The sequence below is a fragment of the Crotalus tigris genome, unplaced genomic scaffold (genome assembly GCF_016545835.1).
Source record: "Crotalus tigris isolate CLP2741 ecotype Arizona unplaced genomic scaffold, ASM1654583v1 scf7180000018940.2059657, whole genome shotgun sequence".
In the NCBI taxonomy this organism is placed as follows: Eukaryota; Metazoa; Chordata; class Lepidosauria; order Squamata; family Viperidae; genus Crotalus; species Crotalus tigris.
In genome coordinates, this window is record NW_024097284.1 from 1,356,209 (window position 1) to 1,372,849 (window position 16,641).

The window sequence follows — 16,641 nt, forward strand, 5'->3', positions numbered from 1 at the left end:
AGTACATCAAGATTAGTTTGAGGGATGCAAATGAAGCTGAAGCATTTAAAAATGCAAACTGTATGAGGACTTGAGTATTTTTAGACCTTTCCCAAAGGGACTTCTAATCCAGTTCTTATTTGTTTCTTCATCTACTTTACCTCAGCAGATGCTTGCATGAGAGCAAAAGCAAGATAGTTCTTATGATGCTTGATCTGAAGCATGGACCCTGGGGATTAAAACTGTATAAGTGATTTGGCAATCTTTGGCTGATTTGCATCCCATGAACATTTGGTTCATAATACAAGGTAAAGACTCAGTAAAACTGATCTATGTTTTGGGTTCTTGGACAGCTGTAGTAACATTGAAAGAAATAAGTTAGGGAAAAATAATTTTATCAACCAAATGCAAAGTTCTTAAGATTGTGCCATAGCCATTACCTCGGTAATGAAATTCTGGGGAATCCTGCATGAATGCGGACAGAAATGAAAGACTGAGTCAATGATAAACTTCCCTTTATTGAGTACAGTCTCCATCAGCTGGAATGATATGGTAACAGGATTTGTCATCCAACAAAAACAACATATGATAGTTTAAGATGGGAAAAATTGAATCTATGCTTTCACAATCTGTGATTGTGCTTTCCCACAACATGAGTATCACCATGAGACACCTTGAAATAACAGGATTTTTTTCTCTGAAGAGCTCAAAGTTTGGGTAGGTATATTCAAATTCTAGGATGCAGTGTTTCACAATTAATGTTTTATCATTTGAAAATCTCCTTGTCTATATTGTAATGTATTGGTGGAATTTGAAGAGTGTTGTAATTCAGTGATATGTTCCTATTACCATGTAATTAAATAAATTGTTTTTACATTACAGAATGCTGCTTACAGATGTGTCTGTCAGAAATAAACTTTTCCCCATTATATTCTGATACAAGCATCTGAAGTTGTATTGGCCTTTGTTTTTTCTTTTCTTCCTTTTCAACTGCACAGCAGGGACTATCTGCTTTCAGATTTTTTTAATTTATTTATTTGAAAACAAGTACAAAATGTTAAGACATTAAAACATTAAATATTAAAAATAAACAAGAGACTGAATACATTAAAACCCGAAAAACACCAAGGTGGGTGGGATGTTCTTCTAAATCCATTAACCGCTTCCGGCATGGAACATCTTCATCAGGGTCCAAGGACAAATGCCAGAACCAGGTATTGAGGCTCTGTTGGAAGGTCAAGGTCAATATTTTGGACTTCAACTCCCAGGTGGAAATTCTGGGTGTTGAAGTCCACACATTTTAATGTTGAGGTTTAAAAATACTGTTTTAGAATATGGTTTTCAACTTGATTATAAATAAATATATTTTTCTCTCAATCTGATAGAATACAGAGAACTGTTAAGTTAATGGCTTTTAAGATTATAAGGATGATGCATAAATAATAAAAAATAAGTCATTAGTTGTATTTATTTATGGTATGATATATTGTTAGCTTTGTAACATTAAGGCAATCAGTGCTGAATTCTACTTTTCTAAAAGGGCTCCTTAAAAATAAAAGGAAATCAATGTATAATTAGTCTTTTGCACATTCATTACTCAATTTGATTATTCGCATTTTAATGGGGGCTAACTTCAGGCCCGTCATGTTAACATATTAACTTGTTTTAGTACCATCTTCTATAAGAATCCATCTTCAATATTATGGCAGCTGAATTCAATGATTTTATCAGCAAGTGAATGATAGATCATTTTTAAAAATCAGTATATAAATTGCACAGAAACACAGCATTGAAAATATTTTGGTAATATTTTTGCTTACTGTAACACCTACCTAATATCCCTTTTAATAAAGGATCAGCCCTACAATGTATGTACAACAGTGGTTTTAAGTCAATAGGTATTTATCGTATTTCATATAGTTATATTCAACCTTTCTTTTATCATGCTCATATAAATGGGATTCTTAGTCCTTCAGTCTCATGAAATGATCTATTCCAGACCTGCTTAGCTTTATCAAGATGTCTGAGTTATGTACCCATAGCCTTTACCTCATTTGATCCTAGGGCTTTAATCTTAAGTAGCTTTCTGCACTGATAGAAAATAACTTGGAGAGGTTTAAACTCTCCCTCTCAAAAGTAGTCACCCAGGTGATTCCAAAGGGACTCCTGTTCCTGTAGAGCAGATTTTCAGGGAAATTAAAAAATGACATACCAATCTTTTTACTGATGGAAGCATCACATGGGCATTATAGGATCTCAGCCTATTTGAAGGAGCAAATAATGCTTATTAGGCATATAATAATTCATGCAACATTGGAAGTAGGCAGAGATATAGCCTAATTTCTACAGTAATGGTTCTACCTCTACAAAAACAGGTAGTCCCTGACTTACAATTGATCACTTAGTGATCCATTCAGAGTTACAACAGAGCCTTCATATGGTACTTACAATTTTATTCTGTGCTGTACTTGCTTGTTCTGAGAACAAGTAGAAATGCATTGAGAAACACTGATGATTCTATTAAAATATTCAGTGAGAAGACTGTAGTGGGATTTCAGCACACTGTGATTCTTTCCCATATCCTTACACTGCTTTTTAAAATATTATTATAATCTTGTATATGTAAAATATAAGAGGTTAAAAAAAAAGCTAAATTGTGGAAATAATTCCATGTGGTACTTCTATACTTAGATGGAATCAAGCACCTCTTCTGATATCATCTTCCCATACTTCAATATATTTCCTAGAAATTGTTCTTTTCTGCCAAATTCAGGTGTTTGACTAAAGATTATGAGAAGTATCTTGGAGTGATTGACCAACCAAAGCAGGTGGAAGGCAAAGAATATATCCAGCAAATACAACTGATGGAGTCTATTAATGATCACCAACAGATGGGCATTACTAAAAAATCAAGGTAATTTTTCCTTGCATATAGCAAAGTACAGTTTAAGATCATTCAATTTAATTTGGACAAGTAAGCTTTAACTAGCAAACATTTCTGGGAAATGAATAATGGAGCTGGGATATTATCCAAAATTTGCCTTCTTTGGAAGGGATAGAAAATCCCAAGATACATTTTCCTATCATTTTAAGAGAAGACAAAAAAAACTATGGCGTAAAACCTAAAGCAACTGTTTTAAAAACTAAAAATATACTGCTCAAAAAAAATAAAGGGAACACAAACATATAGGCTCCTATACGTTTGTGTTCCCTTTATTTTTTTGAGCAGTACCGTATATATTCTAAATTCTGCTTGCCTCCTGAAATCCAGGAAACAGAGGAAAACTCAAGCCCAACTCTTCCTCCTAGAATTACCGCCATGTTTGAGTTGGACAGCCATATACATTTATTTAATAAATAAATAATCAAATAAAATGTTTGTGATGTAGTCCTGATCCCTTCCATCATCATGTGTACCCAACCATTGTTCTGGCCTAAACCTGTAGTAGTGCTGAATCAGAATAAAAATATGAAATTTTGGAGCCAGATTGCCCAAATATATGAACAGTCCTGCAGGAATGCCCTTAAGTTCTAATTCATTTCCTAAATATCAAAGAGCATATTAGGGAAGGAGGGGGGGCTACAAAAAGCAAGATACAACCAATTTTCTTCTATCTGCCAACTAAAATTCCCCTTGTTTGTCTGACTAAATGGTGACTTTTTGCCACCTGAGATAATTGATTCTTGATCTCCATGATCCCCAAAATAAGTGGTCATATTCAGTTTTTAAACAGAAGGGGAAAATATTGTTTCTTCGTAATCTGCTGTTTGCTATTTCATTGAGGAGATCAGGGTTTGATCCTCATGGTGCAGAGAGACGTTTTTCTGAATACAAGAGTTAAAAAATAAAAGATCCAATAGCTCCATTTACTTTATTTACTTTTAGGAAAACACTTTCTCATTTCAAAATAAGATCATCTTATCCATTTTTCAACTGTTTAATAAGTATATAGTTTTCTTTGGTAATGTCTTCTAGAGTGTTCTGCTTTGGATGTACATTCAGCTTCAGATGTGCACTCCCTTTTTATCACGGATAATCAACCAACCTTCCCTTGTTCTCTAACCCTGATCTGAGCACTTTCAGCAGTTTCTGTCTTTGTAGCAAGCCCCATATCTCTGAACCCATAGAAGAATGTGAGAAATGTAATAAAGAAATAAAGCTTATAATCTAAAATGTAGCTTCCATTGTACTGAGAAATTGTGATGTGAGATTCACAGTTTGCAGAAATATAATATTTCAACATGTATAATGTAAATCGGTATCTTGTCAATAGAAAAATATAGTTTTGTTTAATCTTACGAATTCTTTCTTAACATCCATGAATTTGGCCACATCTTTAGATTATTTATTTATTTGTATCCTGTCTTTATTATTTTTACAAATAACTCCAGGCAATGAACATGTTCAACACACCATCCTCCGACAGTGGTGAATATCTGTAGCTTGGATGAGGGTGAAGGTTTATTCTCCAAGCTTGTGGGTTGGTTTCCAAATGTTTCGTTATAGGCTAGGTAATATCTTCAGTGGAATTTAGGAGATGTTAGTGTTGGTGTTTTTCTGCTTATAAGGGCTTTGTGTGATCAGTAGGTCTTTTGTTGGGAAGGCTACGTCAGGTGAGGGTCATGCCAGATAAAGGTCTTGTGATGAGTTGGGTGAGGGTCATATCAGGTGAGGGTCATTGGGAGGTGAAGTGCTGGTTGTGTGGGGTTGCGTGGGTTGGTGCCGACATTACTTTGGCTGTGCAGTTGATTTGAATTCTGAGGAGTTTGTACGCTGGTTGAAAGTTGATGTGTCTGTTGATGGAATTGCTTGTGGACTGCCAGGCTTCAATAAATTTGCATGCATGGCAGGTCTCCCACTTTGTAACCTGGCACCTGAACCACTAGACCAAGGGTGTCAAACTAATCCACGGGCCGGATGCATCATGCTGAAACTGCGCCCACCCCATTGCCAGCAATGGAAAAAAAGTCAAAACATGTCACATGATGTTGTGAGTTTGACGCCCCTGCACTAGAGTAAACTGGCTTTCTAGAGTGCATTCCTGGAGCTCCTCAATGTTTGATGAGTCCCCTTACAATTTTCTTTTTGCATGAAAAATCTATGCTTGCATTCATTAGTATAATAGTCAGATGTTGGGATTGCTTTCTTGTCTTAGGAATAATGTCAAAAGAACTCTTAGCGTGAGTAATCTGTAATATACTCAAGTTTCCATTCAGCAAATATTATTGACAGAATTAATATGACTTGCATAATTTTAAAGGACATTTAGCAAGATATCCTGTGCCTCATAAAAGATAGATGAAATTGCAAGGAGTATTTTACTTCAGTGTCAGGTTTCCTGAAACAACTTCATCAAAGTAATGTGCTGAATTTGAAATTTAGTTGTTGATGAGTATTGATGTGTTTCTATTCTGCTTCAAGGTAAGAAATAATAAATTATCCTTTTTAAAAAAATAAGTTAGAATTTAAAATACGTTTCTTTAACACCATCAATTGTTGATGCCACATGTCAAATGACTTGAATAGAGAAATCCTTCTAAAATCATTTATTAATATTGTTTTTGTTATGTCCCGAGCCTTGCAAACGGTTCGGGCGTTTGCAGGCAGTCCCGGGCAGGTGCAAAGCTGCCCGGGACCAGACAGGCTGTCGCCAGCGCCGTGCGCATGCGCGGGTGCTGGCGCGGGAAAAGTAACCCATTTACCCGGGAGTTGCCTATATAAGAGGCTGCGAGGCGTTTGGGCGAGGCTGAAGCCATCTTCCTGTAAGCTGAACGCTGAATAAAAGAAACTGAGAACTCCAGCTGCTTCTCGTGTCTATTTTCCCGCCACGGACTCAACACTGGCGACGAAGGTGGGATGCCTTGCACTACCTGGAAAGGAAGAAGTGTAAGCTTACCCAAGGAGTCCTGAGCGGCGGAAGAGGAACGGCGTCGACTCGGCAGCTGCCCGCCAATCCGGTGCGCATTCGGGGGTAGGCTGGCTGATAGACCCGTCTCCTGAAGATCCGAAGATGGCGAAAATCGGAAGGCTTTCGGAATTCGACCTCTCACATCCGGAGCGGTGGGAGTCCTACGTATCCAGAATGGAGAACTACTTCAAGGCAAACCAAGTGAGGGAAGATAGCTTGAAGGCTGCCACCCTGCTTTGCGTTTGCGGCCAAGACGCCTTCGAAATCGCAGAAAACATTGCAGCACCTGTCCCAGTAGAGTCTGTAAGCTACGCAGACCTGAAGAAGCTGCTGAAGGAGCACTTCCACCCCAAGGTGTCCGTTATCTTATGGCGCCACACCTTCGAACAGAGGGATCAACAGTCCGGTGAGTCAGCCAAGGAATACATCGCCGCGTTACGGAAGGCCGCCAAGCCCTGCGAGTTCAAGGACCTCGAGGAACGACTGAGGGACCGATTCGTGTGCGGGTTAAGGCATCGAGAGCTACAACAGAGACTTTTCGCTAAGGAAGAATTATCCTTCCAAGACGCCTTAAGGGAAGTCACCGCAGAAGAAGCAGCAGGCGGCGCCGTCAAGAACATGCGGCCGATCAGAAGCAGTGCAGAGGGTGCGTCCGTGCACCAGGAAGACGTCCGACGAAACTCCGAGGAGGATCCGGACGAAGAAGTCGACCGTCTACACCCCGCGAAGGAAGAGAACCAGAAGGGAAGCTCTTCGGCTCCGCTCAAGTGCATCGGCTGTGGAGGTCGCCACAGGAGAACCGACTGCAAGTTCCGCTCCGCTACCTGCCGGGCATGCGGCAAACAAGGGCACATTGCAGCTGTGTGTCTGGCCCGACGAAAGGCACAACCCCAAGAAGAACGCCTGAAGGGTACCAGACTTCCCCAGCCAGAATAGGGTAGGTTTTTGCGCTTCGCGAAGAAGCATCTGTAGGACAGGCACACACAAGCCCATGAAGAAAAAGCTGTCACTCAACGTGAAGCTACAAGGGGTTCCATTATCTATGGAACTAGACACAGGGTCTGCCCTTTCCATCATTTCATTGCATACATTTAGGAAGATTTGTTCCAGTAGTGGGACTAAGGCCAAGTTAAGGCCTTCTGATATTGTATTGACAGATTTTCAGAACTCAAGAGTGTGTGTTAAGGGGGAGGCCACCCTTAACGTGCAATACAAGAGTTTTGAAGGTCCACTAGACTTATTAGTAGTAGGGGGTGAACGAACGAGTCTCATAGGACTCGATTGGTTTGAGGCCCTGGGGATACACGTCACAGGACTCAACAGCTTACAAACACTCGACCTACAGGAAGTCTGCAAAGAATTTGCAGATGTTTTCAGCCCCCAGCTGGGCACATTCAAAGGACCACCTGTGTCCTTAAAGCTAGACCCCACTGTCACTCCCATTAGGATTAAAGCAAGAAGGGTCCCTTTTGCTTTAAAAAGTAAGATTGACACTGAATTAGACAAACTAATCCAACAGGGAATCCTAGAACCTGTTGATTCCAGCCCGTGGGAGACCCCCATTGTCACGCCTCTAAAGGCAAATGGGGACATTCGCATTTGTGCTGATTACAAATGCACACTCAATAAGGCATTGCAGCAACATGCCTATCCTGTTCCTGTGGTCAGTCACATCCTGGCCTCTCTCAAGGGGGGGCGTGTTTTTGCAAAGCTTGACCTAGCTCAAGCATATCAACAGCTGCCTGTTGATGATGATGCTGCTATAGCTCAGACCATTGTGACCCACAGGGGAGCCTTTAAGGTAAAAAGGCTACAGTTTGGAGTGAATGTCGCTCCTGGGATTTTCCAAAGCGTAATGGAAAACACACTACGAGGTATACCAGGGGTCTGCTCCTACTTTGACAATGTCTTGATTGCAGGAGACTCCACACACATTCTAGCTGAAAGGCTTAGGGCTGTCCTGTTAAGATTCAGGAAATCAGGCCTCAAGCTCAGAAAAGACAACTGCAAGATTGGGGTGCCTTCTACTGAATTTCTGGGATTCAAAATTGATGCTGCTGGGATTCATCCTGCTGAATCCAAACTAACTGCTATTTTAGAAGCACCCAGGCCAAAGTCTAAGGCCGAACTTCAGGCCTTCTTAGGCCTCCTGAATTTCTACAATTCTTTTCTTCCACATAAAGCTAGTGTAGCTGAGCCTCTTCACAGGCTACTAGACAAACAAGCTGTGTGGCTGTGGTCACAAGCACATGAGGCTTGCTTTAAAGAAGTCAAGGCCTTGCTCACTTCTAACAGTGTTCTTGCACATTTCAACGAGTCTCTTCCTGTGTGCATCGCTTGTGATGCGTCCTCCCCCGGGGTTGGAGCTGTCCTGAGTCACCTCAGGTCTGATGGAACTCAGGTTCCTATTGCATACTACTCCAGAACACTGTCTTCTGCCGAGCGCAACTACGCTCAGATAGACAGGGAGGCTCTGGCTGTTGTTGCTGGAATTAAAAAATTCCACGATTTTCTATATGGCAGGCATTTCACGGTCTTCACTGACCATAAGCCTCTGCTGGGACTGTTTACCACACGTAAGCAGACTCCCCACATCATTTCCCCTAGAATGCTTAGGTGGTCTATTTTTTTGTCTGCATATGATTTTTCATTACTCCACAAGCCTGGGAAAGAAATGGGCCATGCTGATGGCCTCAGTAGGTTGCCTCTGCCAGTAGTAGAAGCTGACCCCGCGCCAGCTGTCAACATTCTATCAATCCAAGCCTTGCCCGAGCTCCCTCTTAGTGCCAGGGATGTTACCGCTGAAACAGGTACAGATCACACACTTTCACGTGTCCGCTCCTGGGTCCTGTCCGGGTGGCCTGAGCACTGCCCTAGTCCTGAGTTTCAGAGTTTCTGGTCCAAAAGGAACGAACTGTCCCTTTCTCAGGGTTGTCTGCTTTGGGGAAACAGAGTTGTCATTCCCACCTCAATGAGGACTAGGGTCTTAGAATCCCTCCACGAGGGTCATCCTGGCATTGTTCGTATGAAGGCTCTTGCACGCAGCCACTTGTGGTGGCCTGCTTTAGATAAAGATATTGAGGCTAAGGTACACGCATGCCACCTGTGCCAACGATCTCGCCCAGAGATGCCCCAAGCTCCTGTGCATAGATGGGAGGAAACACAGTCCCCATGGTCTAGGGTGCACATTGACTACGCTGGGCCCTTTCAGGGCCAGTTCTTCTTGGTCCTTGTTGACAGCCATTCAAAATGGCTTGAGGTTGTGCCTGTCTCATCCACCACCACTGCAAAGACTATTCAGGTACTGAGGGGGATTTTTGCTGCACACGGGCTGCCAGATGTCATTGTGTCCGACAACGGCCCTCAATTCACCTCCTCCGAATTCCAAGCTTTCTTACAGGCAAACCTGATTCGTCATGCCACGTCTGCGCCTTTTCACCCGTCCACCAACGGTATGGCTGAACGCATGGTGCGCATCGCAAAGGACGCCTTGAAGAGACTCACCTACGGGGACTGGCATCACAGGTTGGCTGACTTTCTCCTTTCTTATCGCACCACACCGTCCACTTCTACAGGGAGAAGTCCAGCTGAACTTCGTTGGGGGCGCCAACTTACTACTAGACTTGACCGGTTGCATCCGGACAGACTGCCTTCATCTACCTCACATCCTAGGGCACCTAGACAACTACTTGTGGGTGCCCCGGTTTGGGCTCGCAATTACAGGCCTGGACATACATGGGTCCCCGCTTCTGTTTCCAGGGTCACAGGTCCTCTCTCCTACGAGGTAGCCCTGGACAACGGTCGTGTCTTGCGTCGGCACATCGACCAACTCCGCTCTAGGCGGGACTTTTCTGATGAGACTCTTGGGTCTTTTCCAGGGGGGAGGGGGACCATTTGGAGCAAAGGGAAGGGCAAGAGCTACTGCCCATCTCCACTGAGGGAGCCACAAACGGCCCATCCCAAGATTCCGCAATTGCTCCGAAAAGGAAGTCATGGAGCTTACCCACACAACAGGCACTCACGCCTACTCCGGGGGCATACTCACTTTCCACACACATCACACAGCACTCCAGTAACGGAGGATACCCGGGGGCATCCCAACAAATCATTCCCCGCAAGAGAGCTGGCACAAAATTCCCAAGGTTGGCCTGACCTTACCCCAAATCCTACAGGGGGTCAAACATACACAGAGCTAGTCGAGGAGCCAAGTCCCGACTACAACACCCCTAGCACAAATCAGGGAACACCTGAGTTTTGGGAAAGTACAGAAACCCACATGAGCCCGAGCACAGAATGGGGTTCAGGGAATGGACAGCCTCCTGACAGGTCTTGGACTGACCTAGGAGGTTCTACAGAGACGCCCAGCAGTGGCTATCACTTCAAGGGGCCTGAGGGTCTACAGCTAGGTAGGACAACCAGGTCACAAAGCAACAGAAGCCCTGGCCTGACGAGCCCGGTGGGCAAGCAAGCAGGCCAGGCATCGGGGCACAGTCCTTGGAAGACACCAGGGCACAATAGAGAGAACAGGCTCACGCCTCCCTCCAGTCAGGGACCTTATGCCAGTAACCCAGAGCTAAGAAGGTCACAGAGAGCAAAGAAATCTCCTAAGTACCTAGAAGATTACATAACATTGCTGGCAAGGCAAAAGCCAGTAAACAGTGGGAGCACTGGGGAGCAAATTGTCGTATAAAATAAATGTTGTATGTTGGTAGTAGTTTTAGCCCGGGGGAAAGGGGTGTTATGTCCCGAGCCTTGCAAACGGCTCGGGCGTTTGCAGGCAGTCCCGGGCAGGTGCAAAGCTGCCCGGGACCAGACAGGCTGTCGCCAGCGCCGTGCGCATGCCCGGGTGCTGGCGCGGGAAAAGTAACCCATTTACCCGGGAGTTGCCTATATAAGAGGCTGTGAGGCGTTTGGGCGAGGCTGAAGCCATCTTCCTGTAAGCTGAACGCTGAATAAAAGAAACTGAGAACTCCAGCTGCTTCTCGTGTCTGTTTCCCGCCACGGACTCAACAGTTTTTATGACAGTTTAATGTTGTTTTTCTTTTGCAATCTCCCACTGAGATTTAGGAATTATTTTTTTCCCTTTTTTCTTATCATTAATCTGATAAGGATGTAGTATGTAAAAATATAAACAGTTCTCCCTCTCTGCATTTTGAAGTACCCCTCCTCCCTTCTTAAAACTCAGTCTTGTCAGAATTAAGGGCAAATCTAATGAATGACATTAATAGACAGGCTTAAATCTTATAGCCAAAAAGTCAGTCTATGAAACAACTGAGTTAAATGTTTTCCCAAACAACACTGTTCAAAATAAAATGTTCAGTATTATAACTGATCTTTAAAAAGACTTTTGATAGTAGACTTTGCCCAAGTTCATGTTTTTTCTAGCTTACAGTACACTAATTTATTGCTAGTTAAATGTGATATTCTAATTCCTTGGCTTGCAACTGTTTAAGAAATAGAAGGAAAATTAATTAGCACTTCTGTCACAAATTACATCAGTTGGGGTAACAATTCCTGGTCAGATAGATATGATTTCATTAGATGCTGTATTTCTGGAAGGGTAGTTTGAAAGCTACAAATACTCAAGATATGTATTATCTCCATCACAATCCTCTGAAAGTAGACTTTCTGTCATCCACTATCTGGTTTACCACCGTAACATACAACTGCAGCATGGACATCAGTATTTGAGAAATCTGATCTGTGTTAGTAGTGGTTGTTACTGTAATCCACCAAGATAGGCTGCATTTTGCTAATCCACTAGCTTTTGAGTAATCAACATCTTTAGGAAATTCTTCAGTTACTTTCATCAGGTAATATCACAGCAAGCCCGGTTTTTGAATACTACAGAGGGCTGCTATCTTTTTATAACATTATTTCTCTTTTTCCTCCAGAATGCCCATTAAAAGACAATTTGGACTATCCTAACATGCTCCAGTGCATAGCAATTAAGTGACTAAAAGTGACACTCAAGCAAAGAGGTTATTTCATCAAGCATTGCCTGACAAATTAGCTTGTTTTCTGTTGCTTTATCTGTCCAGTTGTGTTGGTCAGTCAGGAAGAATTGCAGTGATGTTTGTGATTTGTGCAGCTGATCCAGTTAGTTCTTATTACAAAGATTTGTCACACCCACAGATCAATCAGCCTTACAACATTGGGCCATGATTAATAAAGTGACCTTTAGAAATTACAAAAGCACTTGGAAGTTATTTAAGCATCTTGATTAGACTAGGTCTTCAGTAAAACAAGTCAACAAAATCGGTAGACTACAAACTGTTTGCAACTCAGAAGACTGGTAGCCTAATAATGCTTAATAATGGTTATGGTTAGCTGATATTGTTGTTTTAATTTTAACAAGATCTTAGAGGTGTGGTGAAACAATTTCATTTATTTTTTTAGAAGGTTTGTATGCAATAAAATGGGAAAATTATGACCAAGTCCCCTTTAAGAAGATATTGGCAACAATTTGACTGAAATGGTATAGGATTTCCTACTTGAGCAGGGGATTGGATAACAGATTAGTTCTGTTATTCTGTTGTTCAGTGTCTTTGCAACAGATTTGTAGCACAGTTTTATATTGCACCAAAATTGTAATATAAGCCCTAATCTTTAAATATACTTTGAGTGTTATTAAAATGAACACAAAAATCCACACCTCAAATGTTGGGGAAAAAAACAAAAGGAAACTTTCTAGTTCCACCCATCTGTGTTGTGATGAAACTCTGTCCTTCAAAAATAATTAAGTGTATCCCTCTAGGCCAGGGGTAGGCAACCTCGGCTCTTTTATGACTCGTGGACTTCAACTCCCAGAATGCCTGAGTCAGGAATTCTGGGAGTTGAAGTCCACGAGTCATAAAAGAGCCAAGGTTGCCTACCCCTGCTCTAGGCTGAGATGGATCTTTTTATTTTATCAATCACCTCCAGCATAACACTCCCCTGTTCAGGCCCTAAACCAACTGACAGAGTCAGGCTTTCAGGCCCTTACAGAAGGTCAGGAAAGTGGAAGCAAATTCAGGTTTGCTTATTTAGAACAGTCAGGAGAGCATTTATAAGTGTATATCTTCAGGAAGGGAACTGGAATAGATGTCCTTAATTTGGTGTATTCAGAACGTCATAACAAGCGGCGGGGAAAATGTGGAACATTTTGCCACAAAATGAGGGCAACAGAATGAATTCCTCCCACCAAGAAGCACAATAGGAGTCCTTAACCAAAAATTGGATCCATATTTTTTTGTATCCGTTTTCCTCAACTTTACCTGCTCTATAGTCTATTAGGACTATAACACACTCTATGTTAGCTGGAAATTCTTGAAGTTGCAATCAAGTGTCAAATTGGGGATGATTGACTTACTTAACATCTTTAAGTTCCCCTTGATTGCTCTGTGTGATGACCCAATTTTATAACACCTCCCTCATAACCGCCAAGATTTATTTTTCTACTCTTGCATATGAATTGTTTTAGAATATAAATAGCAGTTGTTCAGTTGGCCTAGGATTCTCCTGTCAGATAAATAATTCTAATTTCTATATACAGGACAAACATTTACCAAGGAATGGGCTTTTTCCATGCTATTTTGGGAGCCATTAAAAATCCCTTTTGTGCATTTTGACACTTGGGCTGAAAGTGACCTCCTTCTACTTTGAATAAGATAGGAGGAGGTAGGTGGCCAGGAATGAATAGAAAATGAGCTGGAACAATAAATGGTGTGACTCCTGCTGTCAGTTCAGCTTCAAAGTAGTTGATTGTCACACTTTAGCAAAAACTGGAACAAAGACTTTTCCTAACACTGACAATAGTAATTGTGCAGATTGTGCAGTTTTGGGTTTTAAAATTAACAATAATAAGACTAAAATATTACCTAAAAATATGACTAACTTGGATAAGGAGACCTTGGTTAGGTTGACAGATTTTGAGGTTGTTAACAAGGTAAAATATCTGGGGGTTACTTTATCTGTTTCTAACACCAAATTGTATAAAAATAATTATGAAAGGTTGTGGGTCAAAATACAAAGAGATTTGGTAAATTGGGAGAAGCTGCAATTATCTCTTTTGGGGAGAATTGCGGTGATTAAAATGAATGTTTTGCCAAAGTTTCTTTTTTTATTTCAAATGATACCCATTTTAAAGAATGAGGTTAATTTAAATGAATGGCAGAAAGGTATCAATAAATTTATCTGGGCAGGGAAAAAACCAAGAGTAAAACTTAAAATTATACAAGATATTCGTGAGAGGGGTGGACTCAAGGTACCGATTTGAAATTGTATTATGATGCTGTGGCTTTAACATTAATTAGTGATTGGGTTAATTTAACAAATGTAGAAGTACTCCTCTTAGAGGGTTGGGATTTGCTTTTCAGATGGCATGCCTATTTAATTTTCAATAAAAAGGTTGATAGGGTTTTTAAATCTCATATTATAAGGACCTCTTTACTTTGGGTTTGGAAGAAATATTATAGAAATGATTTTAAAATTCCATTATGGGCTATACCATGGCATGTGATAGAAGGGATAAGGAGAGGAGTCAAGATGGATAGTGTTTCTTATGCACAATTACTTAGATGGGATGGTAAAAATTGGCAATTAAAATCTCTGGAAGATTTAACACAAGAAAATATTATTTATTCATGGTTTCAGTATAGACAAATAGTAGAGAGGTGGAAGATAGATCGTAATTTGGGTTTGCTTAGAGAAGATGAGAATTTGTTAAAACAAATAAAAGATCAAAGACGAACTCACATTAAGAGAATTTACGGGGTGTTAGTAGAGTTGGATTCAGAAGCAGAATTAGTTAAAGAATGTATGGTTAAATGGGCACAAAACTTTGAGGAACCGGTTTTATTAGATACCTGGGAGATTATTTGGGTGAGGAATGTTAAATTTACACAAGCCCAAAATTTAAGGGAAAACTTTTATAAAATGTTTTATAGATGGCACCTTGATCCACAAAAAATGTCTCGTATGTATCCTGACTTGCAGCCTAAATGTTGGAGATGTGGATGTTTGGATGCTACTTATTACCATATCTGGTGGTTATGTAAAAATATAAAAGCTTTTTGGATTAAAATATGGTGGAATATTCAAAGAATTTTCAGAAGAAGGATAAAATTTACCCCACAATTGTTTTTGTTAGGTATTGTTTCTGATTGTGACAGTAAAGAGATTATATTGATGTTAAATTTAATTACAGCAGCCAGGTTGTTAGTAGGGCAATGTTGGAAGAAGGAATCTTTGCCTACATTGCAAGAATGGTTTTTTAAAGTTTCTTATTTGGCGGAAATGGCAAAGATTTCGGCTTTCTTGAAAGATCAATCGCAGGAGAAGTATCTCCTGGTATGGAAAAGATGGATAGATTTCATACAATATAAGTTGGATATAAAAAATATTACTTAGTTTTTGAATAATTTATAATTAAAGTTTAAGATATTTTTTAGATATTTTCTTTTATTTATTTTTTTTCTGTTTTTTCTTTTCTTTCTTCTTGTATTTTTTTATATATTGTTGTTAATTATTTTTTAATTTGTTTAATTAACGTATTTAGATTTGTTTATGGTTTATAAGTGTTTCAAGATTTTTTTAAATTTTTTTTTTAATTAAGCCTGTATTCAGCTCTGGGAAGATTGGGGGAGGGTAGGGGAGGGGTGGGAGGGTGTGGGGGAGGGGAATCTTTTCTTTTTGTAAAACCTAAAAATTTTCAATTAAAAAAAAATAGTAATTGTGCAGATTGAAATAGAAACTGTCAAAAATTTGGTTGATTAGGCCTATGAACATGATGGTAATGTCTAATGAGAAGTTTTTTGGATTTGAGAAATTTACTGCCATGAGAAATTCCTTCCTCTAGAGTAAGTTCTTCTCTAGCAAGAAAGCAGGCAAATCCTGGGGTGTCCCAAAAAGCTAAGGTGATAAGCAATGACTATGCACTCAAAGCATAATGCCGTTTTTTTTTTTACATTCCTCATGCACCTGACATATGTTTTTTTTAAAAAAGGCAAGGCTTTGGTTCTGCAGAGGTGTAGACATTTTTTTGGCCTTTGTTATTTTGTTATCCCAAGAGCAATAAAAAAAGCTAAAGTACCTAAATTTAGCCTAAAATAACTAAATTTTAGGGGTTTTTTAGGCTACCTAGAATTCAGTGAGCAGGCAGCATACACATTTTTGTAAATGAATTATTTATAAATTAAATAAATATATTTGAAGAGAAACTTTGATAACACAAACCAAGGAAAAGAAAACCCTGATATTCTAAAAAGAAATCCAGGAAATATACATAGCAGGAGAAACAAGAGTAATTCTTCTGTTCCTTGGATTTCTCACTTTCCCTTAATTCAGCAGCTGCTCAGCCCAGTAGGCTGAATGTGATATCACCCTGGCAACACATTGCTGCATGTTTGACTGTGTGATGAAAATAAGGTGCTATGTGCAGTGGTTAACATCAGACATGGGAAATGACAGGCTTATTCAAGGTCTGTGTCCTTTCCTTGGTTGAAGGAAAATAACAGAAAGGGAACAGATTAGCTGTCAGCTCCTGCAGCTGTCATTTGTGTCACATATGCTTGACTTGGTCAAAGTCACCCTGTCGGCAGAATCCGCATACTGCTTGGGCAAGTCAGTTGCTTCAACATTTCAGATCTCCTTAAATGGCAAATAATGCTTGCCCTCCTCAAAATGCCTGCAGCTTAATGCAAATATTGTTCTTTCTCAAGCCATGTACAAGACATGGAGCATTTGCACATCTGATAGGAAGATGCTACATGCC

The 16,641-nt window shown here is 40.5% G+C and overlaps 1 protein-coding gene across 1 annotated transcript in view; it reads left to right on the top strand.

Annotated features, from left to right (window-relative positions):
* The first annotated feature begins 577 nt into the window (after positions 1–577).
* The window catches only part of MYO3A (myosin IIIA), a 98,607-nt gene continuing 82,543 nt past the window's right edge, over positions 578–16,641 (top strand). The window contains exons 1-2 of the mRNA XM_039357726.1: positions 578–696; positions 2,753–2,893. Coding sequence (XP_039213660.1) covers positions 578–696; positions 2,753–2,893 — 260 coding nt within the window. The remainder of the gene's footprint in view (positions 697–2,752; positions 2,894–16,641) is intronic.